This window comes from Ailuropoda melanoleuca, chromosome 8 (assembly GCF_002007445.2).
Source record: "Ailuropoda melanoleuca isolate Jingjing chromosome 8, ASM200744v2, whole genome shotgun sequence".
Classification (NCBI taxonomy): Eukaryota; Metazoa; Chordata; class Mammalia; order Carnivora; family Ursidae; genus Ailuropoda; species Ailuropoda melanoleuca.
In genome coordinates, this window is record NC_048225.1 from 83,518,501 (window position 1) to 83,546,214 (window position 27,714).

The window sequence follows — 27,714 nt, forward strand, 5'->3', positions numbered from 1 at the left end:
AAATGAGTCAATAAGAGAAAGACAATTATCCTATGGTTTCACTCAAATGTGGAATGTAAGAAACAGCACAAGGGATCATAGGGGAAGGGAAAACTGAATGGAAAGTCATCAGAGAGGGAGAAAAACCATGCAAGACTCTTTAGTATAGAAAACAAACTGAGGGTTGCCAGAGGGGAAGTGAATGCAAGGGTGGGGTAATTGGGTGATGGGCATTAAGGAGGGCACATAATGTGATGAGCACTGGGTATTATACACAACTGCTGAATTACTGAACATTACATCTGAAACTAATGATTTACTATATGTTGTCTAATTGAATTTAAATAAAAATAAACAACAACAACAACAAAGTGGTGGTTATCAGAGGGGAAGTAGGTGGGGGGGGGATAGGTGAAATAGAAGGGGATTAAGAAGTACAAACTTCCAGTTATGAAACTAACAAGTCACAAAGATGAAAAGTACAGCATCGAGAATATAGTCAATAATAAATTTTGTAATAACTTTGTATGATGACAGATGGTAACTACACAACATGGTGAGCATTTTGTAATGTATATAATTGTCAAGTCACTATGTTGTATGCCTGCAACTAATATACATCAATTATACCTCAATTAAAAAACAAAACAAAACACAAAGTAAACAAAAAGTGTCATGCTGGTAAAAGACATATAGACCAATGGAAGAGAATGGAGAGTCTAGAAATAAAGCCATGCATATATGGTCAACTAAACTTCAACAAGGGGGCCATGATACATTATACGGAAAGTATAGTGTCATCAACAAATCATGCTGGGAAAACTGAATGTCCACATGCAAAAGGTCTAATGATATTAGACCTTTAGCTTACACCACACACAAAAGTGAACTCAAAATTGATTAGACTTAAAACGCTAGACCTGAGACTGTAAAACTCCTAGAAGAAAACACAGGAGAAAATCTTGATGGCATTATCCTGACAGTGATTTCATGGCTATGCCATCAAAAACATAGACAACAAAAACAAAAAATAGATAAGTGGGACTACATCAAACTAAAACATTTCTGCATAGCAAAGGAAACAATTAATGGAGTTAAAAGACAACATGTGGAATGGGAGAAATATTTGCAATCCATGTATCTGATAAAATGTTAATATCTAAGACAGAGGGAATTCCTTCAACTTAGTAGCAAAAAGCAAATAGCCTGATTTTTAAAATGGGAAAATAACTTGAATAGATATTTTTCCAAAGAAGACAAAAATGGTCAACAGGTGAATGAGAAGATGTTAATGTCACTAATCATGAGGGAAATGCAAATCCAAACCATAATGAGATATTACCTCATACTTGTTAGGATGGCTATCATAAAACAACAACAAAAGATAAGTGTTATTGAGGATATAGAGAAATTGGAACTCTTGTACACTGTTGGTAGGAATGTTGAAGGTGCAGCTGCTATGGAACACAGTATGGAGTGTTTTAATATTTCCTCAAAATATTAAAAATAGAAATACCCTATGATCTAGCAATCCCACTTGTGGGTATTTATACGAAAGAATTGAAGTCAGGATCTCAAAGAACTATTTGTACTCTCACGTTCATTGCAGCATTATTTACAATAGCAGAGATGTGAAAACAACCTAAAAGTCTCTCAGTGGATGAATGGATAAAGAAAATGTATATACATACGATGGAATATCAGCCTTATAAAAGGAAATTCTGTAATATGTGACAATATGGATGAATCTTAGCACAATCACATTGTGCTAAGTGAAATTAGCCAGTAACAGAAGGACAAATACTTCATTATTCCACTTATATGAAGTATCAAAATAATAAAATGCATAGAAGCAGAATGGTGGTTGTTGGGGGCTAGGGGAAGGGAGAAATAGGGGGCTGCTATTCAAAGGATATAAAGTTTCAGTTATGCAAAATGATTAAGTTCTGGAGATCTGTTGTATAATATTGTGCCTATAGTTAACAATATTGTATTGTACACTTAAACATTTGTTAAGAGGATACGTCTCATGTTAAGTGTTCTTATTATATTAATAATAACTTTGAAAGAATGTCAACAAATCAAAAGATAAGACATGATCTCCTAAGGACTACTTTTTCTCCTAAAGCTTTATATTCAGTCATGTTAAGGGAAGTCACCTCTTTGTCCTGTAAGGTATTAAACATAAAAATTAGGAGCAAAGAGGAGAAAAATTAATGACAAACGTTTTTCTCACTGTCATTTCTCATCTGTTGTTCTTGCTTTATTCCATTTGCTTGTTTCTGGGGAAAATCTACATCAATTTCCTTAGGGGGTACCAAAAAAAGTGATTCCTGAATATTTTTTAAAGAGTAACTTTAAATGGGCCATTTTTTGTGGTCTCATTCCTGAAATAGGTCATAGTATTTTTAACGGCAACTTTAAAATCTTATCAAAGTTATCTAATATCCTATTATCAAAGTTATAGAATATCCTACTTACTTTTCTGTAAAATTATTCTAAAATATCTTTTTGGGGGCGCCTGGGTGGCTCAGTCATTAAGCGTCTGCCTTCGGCCCAGGGCGTGATCCCAGCGTTCTGGGATCAAGCCCCGCATTAGGCTCCTCCGCTAGGAGCCTGCTTCTTCCTCTCCCACTCCCCCTGCTTGTGTTCCCTCTCCTGCTGGCTGTCTCTCTCTCTCTGTCAAATAAATAAATAAATAAAATCTTAAAAATAAAATAAAAATCTTTTTGGTAGCACTCAACCCTTGTTGTGCATGAGAATTATCCGTGGAGAGTTTGGAAATACACATTGCTGACCCTTGGAGATTCTGATTCAGTGAGTCCTGGGTAGGACCCAGACATTGCATTTATAAAAGAATTTCCCAGGTGATTCTAACATACTTCCAAGCTTAAGAACCACCATTATAATATCCAGTAGAGGCTATTTTTGCATTTCTTCATCCCAAGTATTAGTAAAATAGAAAGTTTGTTGAACTGACCAATAGATAGATGTTAAAGTAGAAGCCAATGATAGTCTCTTGCCTTGTTTCTGACCGCTATATGGAATATGTATTTTCTGCATGATTTTATCCAAAATGTATTGAAATGAATTTATTTAAAAAAAAAAAAAGCTTTTGCCAAAACAGACTCTAATTGTTTCAGAGAGTTCTTTTCTTTATTTGATCAGTTTGATAGACTACGACACTGTCATTCTGGTCATCTAAATCTGCATTTCAGTTCTAATGATGCCATCTGCTTAACCCCTTGGGCCATACCTCAATTTGTACTGAGATACTCCAGCTTTATGGTATCTATAAATCAATCTTTTTCATGTTCGAACATAGGGGATTTTTAAAAATTTATCTCTGTGTTGCTTTGAGTCAGAGGATGTAGTCTTTATGATAAAATTTAAAATTTGTTGAGACTTGACTTACGACCTGGTAAATGTTTTCCCTATGCTTGAAACACTATTCTCTGTTAGCTGTTGATTGCTACATTTCATATATGAGATCAAGTTTGTTTGTTTTTTTGCTAGTTGTTCATATTTTCTATATACTTATCAGTTTAAATCTGTTATTAACACAACTGTAATTACAAGTGTAACCTTTTATCTTTATACTTCAGTCAATATTACTTCAAGTCTTCATTTTTTAGGTGTGCATAAATTTAAAATTGTTAAATCTTCCCATTCAATTGTCATTTACCATATGTAGTAACAATCTTTCGATATAACTATTCTTTTCTGTCTTAACATCTTTGGTTGTTGTTGCCTGAGATGTCTTTTCTCATATTTTTTACTATGAATGTCCTCATGCTTTATGCATGTCTTTTGTAAACAGCATAGAAGTATATACTATATTTTTATCCAATTTACTTATGCTTTTTTGATTAGAGAATTTAATTCATGCACATTTATTGTGATTACTGATATATTTAATACTTGTCATCATCATGCTTTTCATATGTTTTGCTTTTTAATGACATTTTTGTAATACTGTTTTTGCCTTTCTCACCTATTTCCAAACTTCCTTTCAGTTGATTATGTTTTCTCTAAACCATTCTAATTCCTTCTCCTATATATATGGCATTCATTATTAAAAATATCTTCTACTTGGGTGCCTGGGTGGCTCAAATGGTTAAGTGTCTGCCTTCAGCTCAGGGCATGATCTCCAGGTCCTGGGATTGAGCCCCACATCGAGCCTCACATAAGGCTCCCAACTCAGTGGTGAGTCTGCTTCTCCCTCTCCCTCTGCCTCTCCTTCTGCTCTTGCTCTTTCTCTCTCTGTCTCGAATGAATAAAAAAAACTTTTAAAAATATATATTTTAGTGAAATATAATTAAAAGGCACACATATCATAAGCTCAGTGAATTTTCACATTTTGCCAACAGTCACCACTTGCCCTTCTCCAAGAATAACAATTATTCTGACTTCTAACACCATAGATTTTATATTTATTACATACATATATTATGTATATAAAAGATATACATAAATGTCTCTTAAACATTAAAAAAATGTTCAACTTCACTCATAATATGAGAAATTAAAATCACAGTAAGATACCATTTCTCACATCAAATAAGCAGAAATTTTAAAAGCTTGGCAATGTATTCTATGTGGGTAACAGGAACTTTTATATATTACTGACAAGAATGCAAATTGGTATAAAACTTACAGAGGCATATTTGGAAATATATAACAAAACTACATAAACTCTGATCTTTTGACTTAGAAATTCCACTTCTAGACATTTACCCAGAAAATATATCTCTAATTATATGAAAATAAATATACAAAAATTTATTCATTGAAGAAATTTTTTTCAACTGCACAATATTGTAAACAATATGCGTCCATCTATAGGAGATTGGTTAAATAAACTATGGCATATTTATACAATAAAGTTCTTTGGAAGTTTACAAGAGAAAGATATCAGGCTGATATGGAGTGATTTGCATGATATATAGTTTAGTGAGAAAAGCAAATTAAAAATTGCATGTAGTATATAGTATGTTGTCTTTTGTGTAAGAAAGGAGATACAAGAAAATATACAAGCATCTGTTTATTTTTGCAAACCCCCCCCCCAAAAAAAAACACAGAAAGGAAAAGCTCAGAAACCGGTAAGATTGGCTATCTACTGGGAATTAGTAGAAATGAAGGATTAGGGATGAGGGAGTGAATCCTCTCTATGTATAATTTTTCATACAGTTTTGAGTTTCCTAATCATGCTAATATTTTACATACTCAAATTAAACCCACAAAGTAAAGTTAGGTGTAAGAATGAGGGGAATCTAAAATGGAATATAAATATAAACAAGTGAAACTAAGTATTACAATTGAAAAAATACAGCCATGTCGAAGGTGGGAAGCAATGAGACCAAGTAACTTTTAGGTACAATATTTTGAAAATTTAACCTTAGAATAAAGACTGAAGGAACTGTACACAAATATTGAACTCTAGTCAGTAGGATTGTTTACTGCAATGTTGCAGGTTAGCAATGTGTTACTATTTTATGTGTTCTTAAGGATTGGGCAAATAAATACAGATCTTTCTTGGCTTACATAATCCCAGATCAGGGTTATGTCCTGATAAACCCATTTTAAGTTGAAAATGTTATAAGCCAAAAATGTATTTAATACATCTAATCTACCCAGCATTATAGGTTAGCTTAGCCTAACTCAAACATGCTCATAACACTTATATTAGCCTGCCATTGGGCAAAATCATCTAACATAAAGCCTATTTTATAATAAAATGTTGAATATCTCATGTAACTTATTGAATAGTGTACTGAAAGTGAAAAAGCAGAATGTCGTATAGGTACACATTGGTTGTTAATGTGATTGTGATTTGTTGCTGTGTAAATGTGATAAATCACCTTGTGATTCTGTTGTTGACAGGGAACTGTAGCTCGCTGCCACTGCCCAGCATCATAAGAGAGTATCACACAGCATATCTATAGCCCAGGAAAAGATCAAAATTCAAATTTAAAGTGCAGCTTCTATTGAATGCATATTACTTTTGGCCCATTATGAAGTAAAAAAAAATTGTTATTCCAATCCATGAGCATGGAATGTCTTTTCCATTTCTTTGTGTCATCTTCAATTTCTTTCATCAATGTTTTATAGTTTTCAGAGTACAGATCTTTTACCTTTTTGGTTAGGTTTATTCCTAGATATCCTATAGTTTTCAGTGCAATTGTAAATGAGATTGATTTCTTATTTCCTCTTTCTGTTGCTTCATTATTACTGTATAGAAATGCAACAGATCTCTGTACATTGATTTTTGTATCCTGCAATCTTACTCAATTCATTTATCAGTTCTACTAGTTTTTTGGTGGAGTATTCAGGGTTTTCAATATATAGTATCATGATACCTCCAAATAGAGAAAGTTTTACTTTTTCCTAACCAATTTGGATGCCTTTTATTTCTTTTTTTTTTTTAATTTGATTGCTGTGGCTAGGATTTCCGGTATTATATTGAATAAAAGTGGTAAGAGTGGAAATCCTTGCCTTGTTCCTGACCTTAGGGGAAAAGCTCTCAGTTTTCCCCCACTGAGTATGATGTTAGCTTTTTAAATTTTTTCAATAAAACTCATCCTCAAAAAAATGAGGAAGGTAGATATGTATGACAGCTCTGGAACCAAAAAACCATCAGTGAAGACTATTTAGGATTTAAAGAGAAGTCTGTACTTTCCTCTTTTTAAGGGATGTTTAATCTGCTCTAGCCAAGAGAGTTTACTGGTTAATAGTGTGAGCCCTGGAATTAAGTCATAACTGAATTTCAAACCTGGATTCTTCACAGACCTATTGTCAATGTTTTGAACACAAAAACTTTGATCTTTTTACTACTGCATTCCTTGTCCACAGAAGAGTGTTTATCAAATAGTAGGCATTCCACAAATACTTGGGAATAAATTCATGAAACTTGAATAACTTAAGTGTGTTTGCTCATCTGTAAAATTATACTTGACCTACCTCAGCGGACTGTTGTGAAGATTAAATGAAATGAATGTTTAATACCTCAACTGCCAAGGTGAATACTCAGAGAATATGCTAATTATTAATATTTTTCCTGTTTTGTAAGACATATTTGGCTAGTTTATAATGTTTTTCCTTTGTAAAGTGACAGTATTTCAGTATCCTTAAAATTGGATATAAAATCTCATCAAATAATTCTATTACTTTTAAATATTTCTACATAAATCAGGAATCATATATGTGAAATAATGAACCTTATGAGCTTTGACTCTCCTTTTTAAGATTTATTTTATTTATTTGGAGGGGGGGGCAAAGGGAGAGGGAGAGAAAGTCTTAAGCTGAGCATGGAGCCTGATGTGGGACTTGATGCAGACCCCAATAGTGACCCTGGTGGGGAGCTCAATGTGGGGCTCAATCTCATGACCCTGAGATTACAACATGAGCTGAAACCAAGAGTTGGACACTTAACTGTCTGAGCCACCCAGGCACCCTAAGCTTTGACTCTTTTTTTTTTTTTTTTAAGATTTTATTTATTTATTCGACAGAGATAGAGACAGCCAGCGAGAGAGGGAAACACAAGTAGGGGGAATGGGAGAGGAAGAAGCAGGCTCATAGCGGAGGAGCCTGATGTGGGTCGATCCCATAATGCCGGGATCACGCCCTGAGCCGAAGGCAGACGCTTAACCGCTGTGCCACCCAGGCGCCCCAGGCTTTGACTCTTTTTGACAAATTTTCATGATCTATAAAAATTGTTCAATCCATAATTGGTGCAATTGAACTGAATGTCTGTCAAAACTGGAGGCAAGTGTGTGATATCCATTATGCTTCCAAAATCCCTCCAGTAAACAAGTGCCAGAATTAGCACAAAGTAGAAAGCAAATTATGGAAATATGTGTGTTTGGCAGGTGGGAATAGGAATTACTATAATGATTTTTTTTTTTACCATATGCTTCTATAATTGTGCAAATGTTACATATTTGAATATGAGTTCCTAGTTATATCTGACAGAAACTTAAACATTTACTCTGAAGTAAGAGCCATTAATTATGACATTTTTATCAAACTGAAACAAAATTTCTGTACACTTTCCATCAGAAGGCATCTTTTAAACATACATTGGTGCTGCATATGATTATATTCGAGATTCCTTAGCTAGAGAGAAAACATTCAGTTCATACAACTGAATGTGAATTGCCTTGAAAAACTCTGTTGAAAATCTATATATGGAGTGTACACAAAATACACAAATTAACTAAGTTCTGAAATGTGTTATTTTCACATTTAGATGTGAAACAAAGAGTACACAAATACTAAATTAATTTAGAATAATAAGATATAAATATTCACGTGTATTTAGACACTATCACTGTTAAAATTTCACAAAGATCCATTTAAAATTTTTAGATAAAGCTACATACGATTAAACCTTATAATAAATGAATTTAGATGTTTTCATTTAATTGCCTCTTATATTAATCGCCTCTTGCTAATTACAAATTTCCAGTGTTAAGCTTGAAATAAGTTAAATTCCCTACTTTGGCAATGTTGGATGAGAAATTTGGCCATGAGGATGAAAGGTGTTAGGAAAAGTCAAATTGAACACATCTGTCTACTTTCACCATATCCTTATATTCCATTAAAAACAGCAGGAAAGGATTTGTAATGGTAAAAAACAGCAACAATGGGAAAAATGAAAAGGAAAAAACACCAATCAAACTTTAAAATACAGAAAGCAAATAGACCCAGAAATGACTTAGCCAACCTGATGTTTTATTAAAAACCTGTAGAAAAAGTTGAAAACCAATTCTGTTTGTATCATAGAATATTTCTTGTACATTCCCAATTTTGTAGTAATTATAGCACCTCGTTTTGATTTTTACTTTCTTATCTCCTTTACTGAACCCTGAGCCCCATGACATAGAAAATATGGTTTAATTTTCTTTGTATATCAGTGTCTAGTCACTGGTAGTTGACACATAGTAAGTGCTCAATACATATTTATGGGACTAATGAATACATACTCATTTTATTGTAATAAATAAATATTCATGTAATTGCAGCCCCTTGCCCATTAAATGCATCCTGTAAACTATAAGTGAACTACTCTAAGCTCATAGACTAGATGTTCGAGGGTAGATTTGAATCAATAGTTTCACTGCAAAAGTCTGATTTCCAAAGACTGCAATAACACTTCTGGTAAGCACCCCTGAGCAAAAGATAGGCAGTCTATAAGTTGTTAAATGAAAGTTCCTTGTTCTGTTTTGTTTTCTTTTGTTTGGGGGATGGGGAGGAGGGGCAAAGGAAGAGGGGGAGAGAGAGTCAAGCAGGCTCCACGCCTGGCACAGAGTCTCACACGGGGCTCAATCTCACGATCCTGAGATCATGACCTGAGCCGAAATCAAGAGTTGGACCCTCAACCGACTAAGCCACCCAGGTGCCTGAAAGTTCCTTGTTTTAAATAGCACATGGAAGAAAAGTGAAATAACCAATATAATAAAACAAAGAAGAACCAGGAAAGATACAATAAAGTAGAAGAGAGATATAATAAGGTGTAGCTCATTAACATTATAAAGACTATTAAAACTTTTCCAGGATTTTCCTTTTTTTTTTTTTTTTTTGGTCAAAACGAAAGAGAGAAAGAAAGAAAGAAAGAAAGAAAGAAAGAAAGAAAGAAAGAAAGAAAGAAAAAGAAAGAGAGAGAGAAAGAAAGAAAGAGAAAGAAAGAAAGAAAGAAAGAAAGAAAGAAAGAAAGAAAGAAAGAAAGAAAGGAAGGAAGGAAGAAAGAAGGAATAGCAGAGATTTTAATACACAAACCATTTCAGGGCACTAAAATTTAGAAGAAAATAGTTGTTCAGTGAATTTAAGAGAAAAATGGACCATGCCAAATGCAATTGTTGAAGATAGTTCCTACATTGGATCAAGAAAATTTCTTGATTGGAAAAACTAATTTTTTTCTCTCAGAAAATGGCAAGTGAATTTCTGAGAACAGACATCAGTCCATGCTGGAAAGAGATAAGGGTTTTTTTTTTTCCCTCAAATAACATGAAATAGGTAGACAAAGATTGTATTTACCACAGGACTTGAAGTTCTTTGTTTTGTCTGTCTTTTCCTTACTACTAATGAACAGGCTTTGTAGTTCTCTAATGTCAATCCTATTACTTGTTCAGAGCTATTTCTGCAAGGGTCATCAATATTCAAGGATCTTAAATCTGAGCTTAAACATGTTCAAGTTCGAGTGGAGCTCAGTAAACAGGCTTTTCATCCACTGAACATAACCAAGGATACCAGGCACAGAGAACCAAACTGTGAGTCTGCAGGTAGTCTTCCTGATATAATTTCTAAAATTCTATCATAGGTGAAAGAATAATGATTTCACTGCTCAGTATATGGTGTGTTGTTTTGAAATATTTCAAAGTAACACTAAATAATAACTTATCTAACTATAAAGACAAGTTCTGGTATCTTTCCCTCTTAAAGAGATTTGCACTAGTCATCTTCACTAATGTAAATTCAGAGTAAAAACATAATTTTGAGTCTGATATTCTAGACAATTAAAATAAAACCATGAATAGGGAATTAATTGTGAAATTTAAAATTCTTCAGTCCTCCCTTTGAGTGAAGAGAGAATTGAAGGAAAGAAAGGATGATTCCTTGCACTTTGTATTTGAAGATTTGACTTCAAAGCTATGAAAGGAGTATTACATTCAGTGCCAAAGTACTCTCAGACTTGGAACCAGGCACTTAACCAGTTGTGTGTTCTTGGTTTGTTGTTGTTGTTTTAATATTACACTTTGGGTTTTTTTGGGGGGGAGGGAGTGTTTTGTTTTGTTTTGTTTTTTATCTTGAAAGTGGGGATAATAATGTCTGTTTCAGGTTACTTCAAAAATTTAATGGCACAGAAATAATGTTTTTAAAAGAAAAGTACGGGGAGTTTGCTGATACTTAATAAATTAAATGAAATTTTTCTTTTAATTGATTTTATGTTTCTTCTATTTTGCCTCACTGTGGAGGTTATTATGGTTACTAATAAACTTTACAGTTTGCATCATGAAAATGAATGAAGTAAAATTTTCCCACTATTTTGCCATGAAATATTTTTATTAACTACAAAAATAGCTTTTCACGACAGCATCCATTTTAAATTATATGTATTTTTGGTCATTATACATGCTACTTAGAATCACCTAACATTAAAGCTAGAAAAAATTTGATGAGATCACCTAAATCATCATGGCAATATTTTGCCTATTCTGTTTATAAACTGTATTTGACATTATACAAGTTGCCAAAATATATATGAACCATTTATTAAATTGTCTATAATGAAATTATAACAATAGTTGCTAAAATAAGTGTATTTACAAGATACAAAGATATTCAAAACAAGATATCTGCTCTGAATTTCCAGCAAGATTCTGACATTTCTATTTGCTTCAAAACAATTAAGAAAATGTCTGTATGTAGTAAGAGTAAACCTGAATACGTTAATGTTTTTTTCTTTTATTAGGAGCAAGAATTCAGTTATACTTTGGAAGCTTATATTTTCCCAGAATATTTGTAACTGATGATACTGGTAGACAAATAGAAGACTGCCATCTGTTATGCCTTCCTGACATACAAATCATTTAAAAGGCTTCTAACATCTTCCACCTGTCCAGTCTCATTTGTTGAAAAAAGCAAAACTATTTGAGAAGAGTAGGAGCCAAGAGAACATTATATATGCTCTGCAGTGTCTTATATCAAAGTTTCTATCACAGTTTTTCTATCCAAGTTGTTACGGACTTTAAATGCTAGGGTGGGTAAAGGTAATAAAGGGATGTTTTCAACAGTATCAAGGGGTGTGTTTTATATGTAAAAGCAAGAATACTAACATTTGCTTAATGTCAACCAATTGACCCGCATTAATTTGTTACAGCCATTCTGAGGATGGTGTGTCCTCTAATCCATTCATAATTCTGGGGATTTATTTTCAAAGAAAACTCTCATGATGATAAAAACATATATATAAAAATTGACCTACCTCAAAATTAACAACTAAATGTGGCAACAAAAATCCTGAATGTTGTGACTGTCTCTGCAAATTCTTCCTCCATTAAACAACTGAAATTGAGAAAATATATGTAAACCATTATGACATAAATACTAAAGGGAAATTCAAATTTAAATTACCACCTGCCATTTCTCACTTATGCACATATTTTCAGAAAACCTTCTTACTATTGTTTTCAAGTAGTTTAATGTACATTTTATTAGTCTGTATTTCATGACTCTAAATTAATTTCCCCTTTAGTAATAAATCTCCCCATTCTTAAATGCCTTGTGGCAAACAGACCTTAGTAGAAGCAAATCAAAGTATTATGATAAAGGACCTTAGTCAGAAATAAGATAGGAGAATAGAAAACAATTTTGAGGTAAATGTACAATATATGTGTGACCATGTACACACACCCATATATATACACACAGAGATATTCTTTCCATGGAAGAGAGGCATAAGCAGTGCATATATGCATGAATTCCTAAATAACATTTGTATTAATTTGACTATATCTATTATTAATTTTAAATATTTTATTTGAGTATTTTAAATTATTTACTAATTATCATTTTTACTCAACATCTATTAAGTTTCTACAACTAAATACAATATATTTTACATAATACATTTCATACCATTTAATTCTCACACAGTCTTTTGAAGTAGATACTATTATTACTCCAATTTTACAAATAAGAAAACTAAAGAACAGAGGGTTTTTGAGATTTGCTCAAGGTCACACAGCCAATAACTGGCAGAGCTAGATTTGAACCCAAGTGTTTATGTGTTAATCATTATGCTATAATGTCACCTGGAAGCATTGTAATGCATGGCTCCTGCCCACAAGAAGCTTAGTTACTCCTTGGAGGAGAAGACATATATAAATAAATCAACTGGAGAGTAATTCAAGAAATTAACTGATCTAGTATGAGGTATAAAATTCCCTCTACATTGATGTTGAACCTAAGACCATATGTCACTCTTATTAAAAATCTCCAGTTCTCAAAATCAATTAATGAAATAAAGGAGTGGGATAGAGAAAGAAGAAATTATGGTGTGGGTGAAATCATTGGAGCTGTCTTTATGATTTAAGAGGTAATGGAGGTCTCTACAAAACTAGTAATAACTCCTATCATCTGACATGGTGCTGTCAGACCTATTTGATGTGAAATTCCCACCACTTTTTTTAATAATAAGGGAAAAGCAGAACTGTTTTCTCCAGGAGTCCAATATGACATTGAGGAAGATACCCATGGCAAGGGTTAAAACATCTGACATCAATATATTAGCACTGGTGAGAACATTAGCCTGGCTTAGTTGATCAGATTAGTTCACGGTCACCTTGGAAAGCACAGGAGAGCACAGAGCTAAGGAGATGTATGGTTAGAGGTAGAAAAGGGTAGGACATGAAGCCCTGCAAGACTGAGCAGCATACAGTGTGATACCTTTAACAAGGGTCAAGACACAGAATCTTGGTTTCTATCAAAGTCAGTTAGTTAGAAGAGACAAATACCATATGATTTCACTCATATGTGGAATTTAAGAAACAAAACAATCATAGGGGAAAAAAGAGAGAGGCAAACCGAGAGATGGACTCTTTATTTTTTTAAATTTTTTTTTAAATTTTTTTTTTTTTTTTTTTTTTTTAGAGAGAGAGAGTGTATGTGCATGCACACGGGAGATGGGAGGGCAAAGAGAGAGGGAAAGAGAGAGACTCTTCAGCAGGTTCCATGCCCAGTGCAGAGCCCAGTGAGGGGCTCGATCTCACAACCCTGAAATCCTGACCTGAGCCACAATCAAGAGATGCTTAACCAGAGCCACGCAGGTGCTCCAGAAAATAAATTTCTGCCTCAAAAGTCTATAGTATTTTGTTATAACAGCCTGAGAGTACTAAGATACCAGGAAGCTATGTTTGCATGTGATTTTTGACAAATGGAAAAGTGGCAGACAGTTTCAAAGACTGAAGTGTTAGTTTTCTAATACATGCCACACATTGAGAAGATTTTCATACAAAACTTGGGCTACGTAATAACAGAAACAAACAGACTTAATTTTAGAAATTGATCTTAAAGACTGCTGAAGCCATAGAACTGTTGCTTCAATTCCATTTAAGAATTCAAATTCCATTCTTTGGAGTATATAATTAATATTTAAGTGGTTTCTATGAGTCCATGAGTGAAATATCTTACTTTGCTGCACAAATCTCCATACAAAGCTAAGTAAAATGTTTCCATAATTTTGCATTTTTAGTTTCAGTTTGATATATAATTGACACATTATTGAATATAAACAATGCAGAGACATAGGCTGATGATAATTTCTCAATCCACATGTATGACTGTCAAGATCTAAGAGTAGACAAAACCATTTTGTCTTTTGTATCGACTTTCCAGAGTATCAGTCATTTAGAATCTATTCAGAAAACTAGAAATAAACAGACTCTTCTATTACATTCTTCTCAAGGACTTTGGGGACATGGTGCCTTATTGGTCTGTTATTTTTCATATTCTCATCTTGGTTTTAATGCTTATACAAAAAATTAGGTTGGTTTATCTGATTAATTTATTCGTTCATTTTACTGAGGTGATGACAGAGTAGAAAAAATAAGGATTTTTGAGATTTGAGAGTCAGAGAAATCCAGATTTGAACCCTAGCTCTGTCTACTCCATAGTAGCTCTGTAAGCTTTGGCAAGTCACTGAATCTCCTGGAGCCTGAGAATCCATGTCTGAAAAATGAAGATACTAATTTTGTGAGAATTACTAATAGTATAGTACCTAGCACACAGTAGGTTCTTTAAAAATGGCTGCTGTCTTTTATGGAGTAGTTACAACATGTGAAATAACTATAAGAAGACAATGATAAGTAAAAACTTGTTTCTGTCCTCAGAAAAAACAGTAGTGGGGGGAAAGGAATGTAAAAATAATTCCTATAAAATTGTTGTGGATGCTAGGAAAGAAGTCAGTCTAGGGCACAGTGATGAGAAGACCCCAATCTTTGCAAATCTACCAGTAAACCACAACAGTTAGAATTGAAAGCAAAGCTCTTCTTCAGAGCACTGAGAATGTACAAGTCAATTTTAAACTAGACATTCTGATTAGATCAGCTCAACATATTTAAGATAATTAACAGTTGTCATCATCACAGTACCATGTGAACAAGGATAATAATGATAATGAAATATTTTAGGGGTGGATTTGGGGTTTTTAAAGAGTATTTTTAAAACTAATGTTTAAGAATTAGTCTAATGTTAGTAATGAATCATGGAACTTTACATCAAAAACTAGGTATGTACTGTATGGTGACTAACATAAAATAAAAAAAAAAACTATTAAAAATAAATAAATAAATAGTCAATCCTTTAAAAAAAGAATTAGTCTAATGTTAATGTAGTTAACTAATATTGTTAATGTAATTAATTAATGTTTTGTTATGACTAATGTTAAACTAATGTTTAAGTATTTTACTCACTTCCTTTCTATTCTAGATCATCACTATTATGTGTGAAACAGAAACTACAAGTAGAATCATTGAAAATTGTCTCACTTTATTTCTTAGTAATTAAAAAACATGGCTGGGAGGTGTTAGAGTTTTAAGGGCAAAGTTTGAGAAATGTTATCCCATCTCAGCCATTATTTTGAATTACTATTAAAACCCAACACTAAGAGAAAAATAAAACCCTAACCTGGTAGAATTATATATTTTTTTTATTTTTTAAACTATATGTCTCATCAACTTTAACTTATCACTTTTGCTTTTTAAAGAGTTTTTTAAATGAATGGTATTCTGTCAAAATCATCTAAATATAATTTTTACTTAACACAGATCTTATTAACTGAGACAGTGTTATCACTGTCTAAAATCAAGAAGGAACAACAACACAGATTTTTATAATATGTAAGATGGATAACACAACTGCTGAACCACAGTAAATCTTGGTGGAGCTTTCTGTTTTCTTGCCCTTCTTTATCACCAATTTCCAAGCACATACAGATGTGTTGACTATCACCCAAAGTTTTTAATAATCCTATCGTTATTTTAAATCCTTTAACCTAAAGCAGACATGGAATTTTTTAACCACTAATAATACCATTGCAAACCAAACATTGATCTATTTTTTAAATGACTGTTAACACTATATGTACAAGCATAAAAGATATATTTTTTATTTTATTTTACAGACTCACATAGCACATAGCATTTACCATGTGTCTGGATCTAAGCACCTTCCAAATACTAATTCAATTAATTTTAGGATACTAATGCTAATTTTTTAAAAGATAAATTATTTGAGAAAATCCAGAAACACCATAGTGAGGTGATGATGGGACATTAACAGATCAAAAACATCAATAGCTAATTATACTCAGCTTGTGTCTTCCTCTGTGGAATCTTCAAGCAGTGCCAGCAAATATGCCTCATGTTTCAATATGTATCTTCCAATTTATTTTTCTGTTGACTGGTTCCCCTAATAGTAAACAGTAGTAAATTTCACCAGTCTTTTTACCCTAACTCAAATGAAGGCATTAGGTAAAGATGGACTCTGTTTTTTACTAAATAGACAACCCAGCTGACTTAAGTCTTAGTATTTGTGAGTGTCATACTGGAAGAGTTTTGTTCTTCGTGTAATTCAGAGCCCAAGAAAAAGCCTGGCACATAGTCTATTCTTAAGATATATTAACTGAATCAATGAATCATGTTTTTTCCAAGTAATGGGAATGTCTTCAGTGAAGGGATTCTTCGAAATTGGCAAAAGTCTTTTTGAAAAAATGGATTTTTTTTTTCTACTAGGTTGCTAACTAGGGTGACAACAAGCAAGCCCAGAAGTAAGCTATGCTTCTTTTTCAACATTTGAAATAAAATTATTTTTAGATATTCTTAATGTATCTATTGTGTATTTATTATATTTATTGTGAATAGTAGCTACTGCAAAATAACTCTCTACAATTGCAAAAAAAAAAAAAGGGGGGGGTGGCTTTTGTCTCTACTGGTCTGGGACTAAACAGCTACTGAGTTATCAAAAAGTTTCCATTACTTTTTTCTGTAGTGTTCTTTTGAAGCAAACTAATAATATTCATTTTTCTTAGATACAAAAATTATTTTTAAGTAATTGCAATAATTAAGTAGCTTTTTTTTTTTTAATATAATGCTTGTTTATTTATTTTAAAGTAAGCTCTACACCCAATGTGGAGCTTGAACTCATGACCCTGAGATCAAGAGTCGGATGCTTGGGGCACCTGAGTGGCAGAGTTGGTTAAGTGTCTGACTATTGGTTTCAACTCAGGTCATGATCTCAGGGTTGTGATCTCAGGGTCATGAGATCAAGCCCCATGTTGGGCTCCATGCTCAGCACAGAATCTCTTTAAGACTCTCTCTCCCTTTCCCCCTTCCTTCCCCTCACAAAAAAGAAAGAGCTGCATGGTCTAATGACTGAGCCAGGCAGGCACCCCTTAAGTAGCTTCTTTTTTTAAAGATTTTATTTATTTGAGCAAGAAAGTGAGTGAGAGAGACAGCATGAGCAGGGGGAGGATCAGAGGGTGAGGGAGAAGCAGACTCCCTGCTGAGCAGGGACCCCCCCCCCCCCCCCCCCACNGCCCCCCCCCCCCCGACGATCCAGGGCTGGATCCCAGAGCCCCGGGACCATGGCCTGAGCTGAAGGCAGACGCCCAACCAACTGAGCCACCCACGTGCCCCTTAAGTAGCTTGTTTTAACCAATATTTACTTATTTCTATTTTCCCTTATTTTCATTTTCCTTTATTCTTTTTCATTACTAAATCCAGTCAACTTTAATATTCTTTATTACTAGTTACATAAATGTTGTGTAATAAACTGGTATTCCCTTGACAGCTTTTTTTTAATGGCTCAAACCATTTATTTTGTTTATATTCCCTCTTTCACATGAACCTGAGAAAGATACATGATTTAATATCTATATCCACAGTCTCCAAGAGCTCTTGACAGTCTTTTCTTAAAAGCCTTTTCTTGTTCAAGTGGGTAGAATCAAATTGGCAAAGATCTTTTACAACCAGTGATTCTGAGTAGGGACTACAGTGATGGAATCAATAAAATTATGAGACCATAAAATTATGCTGGGACCTAATGTCAAAGCAAAAAAGGAATCAAGACAAAGAATTCTGGTTTACTGTTCCATGCCTTGGGAAAGCACCAAACGAACCAAGTCCAAGCATAAATCAATAAAAAAACTAAGATGGGAATAAAAGCGTAAGTTGGAAGACATCATCATCTAAAACTGACTTTGAAAGAAAGAGGCAAAGGGGAGAAGGTAGAGGAAGAAAGAGTAAAAAGATGGTGTATCCATTGTTAGTATATTTCAAGAAAATCACAACTATATAGACCTGGAAATTTCAAGAAAATCACAACTATATAGACCCCTTAGGGAATGTGTTAGTATGTATAATAAGAGTTTTCCAGATGATGGAAAGATAATTAAGTAAACAAGTTAGATTTATGTGAACAAAGAACAAATAGGTTCTATATCATGGCATCAAGGAGCTTCCTATGAATAAAATTCCATGTACTTTTGGTAGATATTATATCATATTTTAGTCAAAATTCTAGGTATAGTTACTAATTGTTATCATTTGCTTGGTGGGTAACATCACCAAAACTTGCTTTATGGTATGGAGAGATGTTCTAGTGTTAGTTTTTGAATAGTATTGTTCCTTAGATCATTATTCTTTAATGCCAATTCAGAAGTAGGATTTATCAAACCTTATTGACAAAAATGACTCTATTACAGTATGTTAACTTTCATAAGAGTGTAATGACTTAAGATTTAGCTCTAAAATTAAATCTAGGTTCAAATCCTTGTTCTACCACTTACTATGTAAAAATGGACAGATAACTTAAACTCTCTGTCCTTCAGCTTCCTCAGTTGTAAAATGGCATTAACATTGTCTCCTGCCACATATGGCTATGTGAGAATTAAATAATTTTTGACACATAAAGTAATTGGTACAATGTGTGGCACAAAATAAGTATTCATAGTAAGTATATAATTATTATTAATTTTTAAAATTGTGTTTTATAAAATATTGGTATATAATTGTATGATATTTGGTAACAAAATAAAAAATAAGTAGTAAATAATGTTCACTAAGTACATAGACTTAAACTGAAGGCTTTTTTTTTCCTTAATAATATTTTTTTATTATGTTATGTTAGTCACCATACAGTATATCCTTAGTTTTTGATGTAGTGTTCCATGGTTCATTATTAACACCCAGTGCACCATGCAATATGTGCCCTCCTTAATACCTATCACCGGCCTATCCCAGTCCCCCACCCGCCTCCCCTCTGAAGCCCTCAGTTTGTTTCCCAGAGTCCATAGTCTCTCATGGTTCATTCCCCCTTCTGTTTCCCCCCCCCTTCATTCTTCCCTTCCTTCTCCTACCAATCTTCCAGCTAGTTCTTATGTTCCATAAATGAGTGAAACCATATGATAATTGTCTATCTCTTAAACTGAAGGCTTTTTAAGTAAAAACAACCTACAAATTATGTAAATTTCTTTAAGTCAAAATATCTTTAATAATGCAAACATTAAATTAATGTCCTTTTATGAGGAGACAGAAATATACTAAACACTTTATCATTTTAGTGAGAACTCTTAGCCTAGCATAGAACTTGGCAACAGAGAATAATAGGATATAATTATATATACATCCTAGCATTCATCTGTCATTGTTACTTCTTTGTTCATGTTATAGATTATATAAAATCTAAACCCTAAAATGGAAGAAACCAAAAGTCAAAGTTTGGAGGAGGATTTTGAAGGACAGGCCACACATACAGGTAAGCAAATCCAGAAGGAAAAAAAAAATACTAGGTTAAAATTAAATGTGGATATCTCTAAAGTTCTTACTGACATTATTCAGTATGAAATTTAAGTAATATCTTTGAATGGTTTGATGGAATCATCTAAAAAACATTTGAGTGGGAAAATTAATGTGAAATCAAATACTTTTGAAGTAGTTTTATTTAGATGTCAAAGAATGAGAAAAACACTAATTATTGAGAATTTCTTACTACCCAACTATAAGTCCTCTTCCACACTATAATTAAGCTCTTTCCTCTCTAATTTCCCCCACTATGAACTTTTCTTGCAATTGTAAACAATAGTAGACCAAAAGGTAAATTGTTTTTAATTTTAATTTTTTGAATCTGAAAAAAATAAATGATAAAACATTCTTAAGTCAAATGGATTTCAGTATTCCTCTAGAAAACCTAAGATTTCAATTCATTTCATCCAGAGCCTGTTTTCCCAATCTGTTAAATTGTAGGAAACTGTATATATGGCCCTACTAAGAGTTTAAAAATCAAATAACATGTCAGTTTAAAAGTTCAGTTTGTACCTCTTAAGCCTCTTCACTTATTTTGTATACCTGCAACTAGTATAATATTATATATCAACTACACTTCACTTAAAAAAAACAACACTTGAAAAAATAAATAAAAATAAAAGTTTAGGCTTTTTAATTCTATTGAATCTTATTAAACTAATATTTTCCTCTCTCTTTTAATAATATGAAATGGAGCCTTTAAATTAAGCCAGAGAGTTGAATGAATTCTCATGAGTACTAGACAAAATGCATGGGAATTCATTTCATTATTTTATTTTATTTTATTTTATTTTATTTTATTTTATTTTATTTTATTTTATTTTATATTTAAGAGAGGGAGAGAGAGTGAGCACAAGCGGGGGGAGGGGCAGAAGGGGAGGGACAAGCGGACTCCCCGACTAGAGGGAGCCCCACCTGGCTTGATCCCAGGACCTGAAGATCATGACCTGAGCTGAAGGCAGATGTTTAACTGATTAAGCCCCCCAGGTGCCCCAGGAATTCATTTTATAACAACAGTGTGAAGAGTACCCATCTAAGTATGACAGAACCAAGAAACCATAAAGGAAGATTGATAAATTCAGCTATAAAAATGAGGGGGGAGAAGGAAGGAAAGAAATGTCTGCTGATAGGTCATCAGTAGCAAATTTCAAAAAACATTTGACAAACTGAGGGAAACCAATTGCAATTCAACTGACAAAGGGTTAATTTCCTAATAAATACTGGAATCTCCTACAAATCAATAAGAAAAAGAACAACAATCAAATGGAGAAATGAGCAAAAGATAGGTCAGACAATTTAAAAAACAGCACTTATGAAGTTAGTACTATTGTGAGATACATTTTTTTCACACTGTTTGTAAAAGTAAAAAGTTTAATAAGACACTTTGAAAAGAGGCATACTTATATATTACTGATAGGAGTGTAAACTAGGACAAGTTCCTTAAGAGTAGTTTAGCAATATCAAAATTAGAAATATATATATGCTTTTTGACCAAGCAAATTTACTACAATAACCTATAGGTAGACCTGCATAGATAGAAAAAAAAAATGTATGTGCAAGATTCTTCACTCAGGATTATATATTATAGAAAAAGCGGGGAAGCAACAATATACATCAATAAGAAACTTTTTAAAGTAAATAAATATCAACACAATGGAATACCATGCCTCCATTTTTTTTCAAAAAAAGGAAGAATCTCTTTATGTATGTATATGAAAAAAATCTGAGATATATTATGAATTAAGAAGAGCAAGATGAGAAAAAGTGTCTATAATAAACTATCACTTGTAAAAAAAACAGGAGATAAAAGATTACCTTTTCTACACATATAAACACATGCTATACACATGCATATTTTGTATATACAGAAAACATATCTGGAAGATGAAGACAATACAAGTAAACAGAAAACAATGATTGAATATAATTTTAATATAAGTAACTTTATATTAAAAGTATATACTATATAAATTAAGAAATTATTAAGAAATATGTGGGAGAAAGAGAACACATCCACACATATAATATTAAAGGTATAGATATGGCTAATCTTTAGTAAAGGATATTTAAAACTCCATATTTCCAAGAATTTAGATCTTCTTTTTTTTTTTTTTTAAAGATTTTATTTATTTATTTGACAGAGATAGAGACAGCCAGCGAGAGAGGGACACAAGCAGGGGGAGTGGGAGAGGAAGAAGCAGGCTCATAGCGGAGGAGGCTGATGTGGGGCTCGATCCCATAACGCCGGGATCACGCCCTGAGCTGAAGGCAGACGCTTAACCGCTGTGCCACCCAGGCGCCCCAAGAATTTCGATCTTCTAAGCACTTCTATTATTTATCAGGAAAACTGAACATCTGAATTCCAGTTGGATCATCCTTGATTTAATTAATTTTTCTTAAATCTGCAAATTCCATCCTCTCTCCATTTGTAAAAGGTTCTTAGAATCTTAAAAGGAATTGGATGATTGTGTAATAATTTTCTGAAAGCCATTTTAGTTCTGTTAATTGAGATCAGGTCTTCTCTCACTGGTTGTCTTGTATGTGCTATTATTGTTTTCTGGACCTTGATAACACTTCAATTTATTTCCCTGATAGTCCTAGTGTCCTGCTAATAGTGTGGGCCAATTCTAGATTATTGCTGAAGCTTCCTTCTTATTTAATAAAAGTGCTATTTTTCTAAAATTCTAGTTCCCACTACATTCTAATTTTTTAATATATTTACCCTCAAATTTTGCCAATAGTTGAAAGTACGTAATTTGAACTTTCATTAACGTATGATGTTTCAGAGAAATTCTTAGCCAAAGCCCATTTAACAAGGTTAATGTGGGAAAACATTTTTATGAGCAGGGCAGTCAGACATTTCTAGCCCAAAAAAGATTTTTTTAATGATACAGAAGATGACAAGTCTATTCCAACGTTGATACTTATACAAATTTCAATGGTATAAATAGTCGTTTTGAAAATAAGGAGGAAAACAATTTGTTTTTTCTTTTATTCCAGGACCAAAAGGAGTAATAAATGATTGGAGAAAGTTTAAATTAGAGAGTGAAGACGGTGATTCAGTTCCACCTAGCAAGAAGGAGATTCTCAGACAAATGTCTTCTCCTCAGAATAGAGATGACAAAGACGCAAAAGAAAGATTCAGCAGAAAGGTAAGGAAAAATCAATAGTAAACAATTTACGATGAGTTTTTAGTCTAAATGACTCTAAAGAATCACTGTAGAGTTATAAAATAGATATATTTCAAAAATATTTATTATAGTACTTGTTTATGTTGGCAAAAAAAACCCAGGAAATGAAGTGAATGCCTGTGAAGGTAATTCCATATTAAAAAATGTATGACAGCTATTAAAAGAATGAGTTACAAATATATGAGCTGACTTACAGGCAGTTACATAATATGAGAAAGCAAGACACAGAGTATTTTAAGCTACAAAATGATCCCATTCACTGAAGCAAAGGGAAAAAAACACATCACTGTATATGGTTTTACGTTTATATAATTATATGAACAGTATGTAGAAAAGTATGGAAAGACACTCACCAACTTGACTATACTGGTTATTCAGAAGGGTGGGATTGGTTGAGAGATCGCAACTTTCTTTTTCCAAATAGGAGAAAGAAGGTAAGGAGAATAAGCCACATTTTTTTAAAAGTATCATTTTTTTTTAAAGCAGAATTAAAAAAAAAAATCTCACTTATTTACTTGTTATATGATGTGTATGTCCAAGTGCTATGTCGAAATATGTTAACGGAGATTATCTCAGAGTATTAGAGTGGTGAAATTTCGCTATTTATTACTTCCTTCCTTTAGCTTTTAGCCTATTTTTGAATTCTTATAATTAGCATGCATTATTTATAAACAATAACAGCAATCATATTAATTTAAAACCCGTTAAGTGACTTCCATTGTGGATAAATCACTTTAATGGGTTCTTTATCTACAATGTATATGAGCTGTATATTGATTCTCAACAGACAGACTACATCAGAAACATACTTGGTTTTAGACTTCTGGCCATTGTAAAAATCTTCAAGTCTAACATCTTGTTCCAGATTTGGGTTCCTTCACTGAGACACTATGTGATATGGATGAGACAATTAAATTTTCCCGTCTGAAGAATTGCAACAACACATCCTCTCTTTGTTTTAAAGAGATGTGAAGAGAAAATAAATGTAAAAGTATTTGAAACATGTAAAATGCCATACAAATGAGAGACATTATGATTATTAAAGGTGTTGTACAGGTTAAGCTTGAGAAATGTATCTGAATGCCTAAATGCCTGAATATGTGAATGGAACAAGTTCTCACAAATGCATATGTAAATCAATATTACAATATTGATACAATATTTGTATGGTTCAGTCTGTTAAATTAATGGAACTATGGTAGCAACATAAAAATTATATAAAACATTTAACATTTTGGGGAGTTAAAACAAATAAAATTGAGAATTATCTTAAAGCAAAAAAGTAATATGACAGGGAAAAGAATAAGGACATTAGAAAAACAAATATAAGAGGCAGAAATGAGAAGGAATTAATGAAAGCACCAGATATTCTTACTTAACCTGAATCTTAATATCATCTATAAAATGAGAGTAATAATACCTACCTCATAGGTTTGTTGTGAGGATTAAGTAAAATAATCTATGTAAAGTGCCTAAGACATAATAGATTTTCCATAAATACTAGTTTTGTGCCTTCTCAATTCTCCTCCACTTTAAAAATTATCAGCAGTTGCTGTTTGAAAGGCTACCTGATGGCAGAGCAGCAGCAGTGAATCCCCTTGAGAGCCATCCAACTTACGTGGTCCTGGGTGGCTCCACATCTCTCAATCACCTTATGTCCCACATTGTTCCTTCATACATATGTACATACATGTACATACACATGTATACAGATGTATATATGTATGTATGTATTTTGGTGGAGGAAGAGAGTATTTAACATTCTATGGAATAAGTTAATGATGGTGTAGCTATTTAAAAAGGCTCTGCAGATACTTTTGTACTCCAGCTGCAGTGGAAAGTAGCTGTCTTGGAGATGGAAGTCTTTCCTCACTTTGGCCTAAACCAGTAGATAAGAATCACCTGAAGGGCTTGTTTAAGATGGCTCACTCAGCCTCACACATACAAGTTCTAATTCAGTAGATCTGGGGTGGTGCTCCAAAATTTGCCTTTCCCAGAATTTCTCAGGTGCTGGTTTGCTGCTGACCCAGCATTAACCTCTTGAATGATCTGATGAACTCCAAATAATAGTAAAAGCTGTCTTGCTTGAATTCCATTCCACATTCCAAAAAGTCACTAAGTGATAAGATACAATCTTTTTTTTTCTTTTTAAAAATACAATCTTTTAAAGAACTTTTGTGGAGGAGATACTATCTAAAGGCATTTGTTGGGGACACATTTAAATTGTGTGTGTATACCCTTTTTATTTTTTATGAAAGTCACTACAGAGTAGACCCTGCTGGGATTTTTTCACCCAGAGTGATGGGTAGCTAAGTGGCACATTGCTTACTGAGATTGTGACCATCTCGTGGCTCAACTATATTCAGCAATATTTAGGCATGCATTTAATCATGCAATAATTACTGACTCCTATTATGTGCCAGACACTACAGCAAATAATGAAGAGAGATGAATAATACAAAATTCCTGTCCCATGGGACATATCAGTTATAAAAACTATTATGAAAAAAATAAATATATAATACAATGTCAGGTAGTGTTTATTGCTATGAAGAAAAATAAATCAGTATAAGGAATAAAAAGCATAATGTGGGGACTCTTTTAGATAGTATAATCAAAGAAGGTAACATTTGAACAAAGGCTTGAAAGTGGTAAAGGAGGAAAAGGCCTTCACATCAGGAGTAAGATAGAATGGTGGGGAGAAAACAGTAAATGCAAACTCTTTGAGTTGAGAATGGATTTGATATGTTTAAGATTATAAATTTCTGGGGGTGCCTAGGTGGCTCAGTTGGTTAAGCTTCTGCCTTTGGCTCAGGTCATGATCCCAGGGTCCTGGGATGGAGCCCTGCATAGGGCTCCTGCTCAGTGGGAAGCCTGCTTCTCCCTCTCCCCCTGCTCCTCCCCCCTGCTTGTGCATGTGTGTGCTCTCCCTCTCTCAAATAAATAAATAAAATCTTTAAAAAGTTTTTAAAGAAGAATATAAATCTGACCAAATTATCTCTATCATTTCATCTATTTCTAGATGAGCATTCAAGAATACGAATTAATTCACCGAGACAAAGAAGATGAAAATTGCCTTCGTAAATACCGTAGACAATGTATGCAGGATATGCACCAGAAGCTGAGTTTTGGGCCTAGATATGGGTTTGTGTATGAGCTGGAAACTGGGGAGCAATTCCTGGAAACCATTGAAAAGGAGCAGAAAATCACCACAATTGTTGTTCATATTTATGAAGATGGCATTAAGGGTTGTGATGCTCTAAACAGTAGCTTTACATGCCTTGCAGCTGAATACCCTATGGTCAAGTTTTGTAAAATAAAAGCTTCTAATACAGGTGCTGGGGACCGCTTTTCCTCAGATGTACTCCCCACACTGCTTGTCTACAAAGGTGGGGAACTCATAAGCAATTTTATTAGTGTTACAGAACAGTTTACAGAAGAATTTTTTGCTGGGGATGTGGAGTCTTTCCTAAACCAATATGGGTTACTACCTGAAAGAGAGATACATGCCCTTGATCAGACCAACATGGAAGAAGATACTGAATAGAGTCACTATGTCAACATCTCATATTTCTCCTTTACAAGTTGAACATTGATTTTGGTAGTATACCTATTCCTTTAGAGAATACCAAGTATGGCCATGGCTATTTTAATTTGTGAGAAAAAAAAGTTTGACACTAAAATTATTTGATTAGCATTTCTTAGTTACTTAAACGCTTAGAAGGCTTTAGTACAAAATATTGTAGTCTTCAGCAACATGTTAGTAGACAAAGAGGATATGGATAATATTGTGACAGTTTTCAAAAATCCCTTTCAAGTTATGTGTTGGTTTTTTTACTCCTTGTTTTTTCCTCAGTGGTATTATTTGGACTTCACAAATTACATTATTAATCATAACTTTGCTTGTGTGATAAGAATAAAGTCTCACAAGGAAATGTCCGTTCTTTCTCAAGTACTCATTATCAAGGCTCTAAAAACATTACATAACCCAAAAAACAACACAAAAAAATTCAGTAAGATATCTTACTCTCTCTCTATATATATATACACACACAAATCTTATAAGAAACTTAGAAACTTTGTGTCACATTAAAGTTATAAAAAAAGGTAATATTTTTAATACAACCTCAGAAGCTAACCTTATTTACAAAAAAAGTTTTATTCTATGGACAAAAGAATATTTAGTAGTGAAAATTACAACTATCATTTTTAAATTGCCTATTATGGGCCAGCATCTTATACATATAATGTGTAATTTTTAACCACAATTCCACAAGTAGATATCCATAAGTGGATAGCACTTTATAAATGATGAAACTGAAATTCAGAGTTCTATTTCTATTTCCCTTGAAAACACTGGGAAAATTTTCCTCCTACACAAACAAATGGAAATGCAAAACAAAATATAATTTGAAAAATGTTTTTAAATGCATAATGAATGAACTGTAGAGCAAGATAAAAGAAACTTCTAGGTGTCTGAATCAGAGTAGGAAATAATGGTGAATGAGAGCTGAAGCACTATGGCCCATATTTGAAGACTGGTGCTTGATAAATCACCCAAAACGGGCTCCCCGTGGGAAGTCTACTTAAAACAGATTTTCTTTGGGTGCCTGCGTGGCTCTGTCAGTTAAGCGACTTCCTTCAGCTCAGGTTGTGATCCCCTGGGATCCCTGCTCAGCAGGGGA

The 27,714-nt window shown here is 33.2% G+C and overlaps 1 protein-coding gene and 1 long non-coding RNA gene across 5 annotated transcripts in view; one reads left to right on the forward strand and one right to left on the reverse strand.

Annotated features, from left to right (window-relative positions):
• The window catches only part of LOC105240029, a 180,196-nt gene that overhangs the window by 134,111 nt on the left and 18,371 nt on the right, over nt 1-27,714 (reverse strand). For all 4 annotated transcript variants that reach the window (XR_004627272.1, XR_004627271.1, XR_004627270.1 and 1 more), the window contains one exon: nt 11,963-12,042. This is a non-coding gene — a long non-coding RNA (uncharacterized LOC105240029). The remainder of the gene's footprint in view (nt 1-11,962; nt 12,043-27,714) is intronic.
• Nucleotides 19,731-26,576, forward strand: PDC (phosducin). Its single transcript, XM_011231845.1, has 3 exons — nt 19,731-19,791; nt 22,839-22,990; nt 26,052-26,576. Exons 1-3 carry the CDS (start codon nt 19,731-19,733, stop codon nt 26,574-26,576), a joined length of 738 nt encoding a protein of 245 aa, XP_011230147.1.

Bases quoted from the DNA above. Each gene is read 5' to 3' on its own strand.
- PDC (XM_011231845.1), top strand. From the start codon at position 19,731: ATGGAAGAAACCAAAAGTCAAAGTTTGGAGGAGGATTTTGAAGGACAG. The intron at 19,792-22,838 runs GTAAGCAAATCC...CTTTTATTCCAG, and splicing joins AGGACAGGCCACACATACAG to GACCAAAAGGAGTAATAAAT. The intron at 22,991-26,051 runs GTAAGGAAAAAT...ATCTATTTCTAG, and splicing joins AAGAAAGATTCAGCAGAAAG to ATGAGCATTCAAGAATACGA.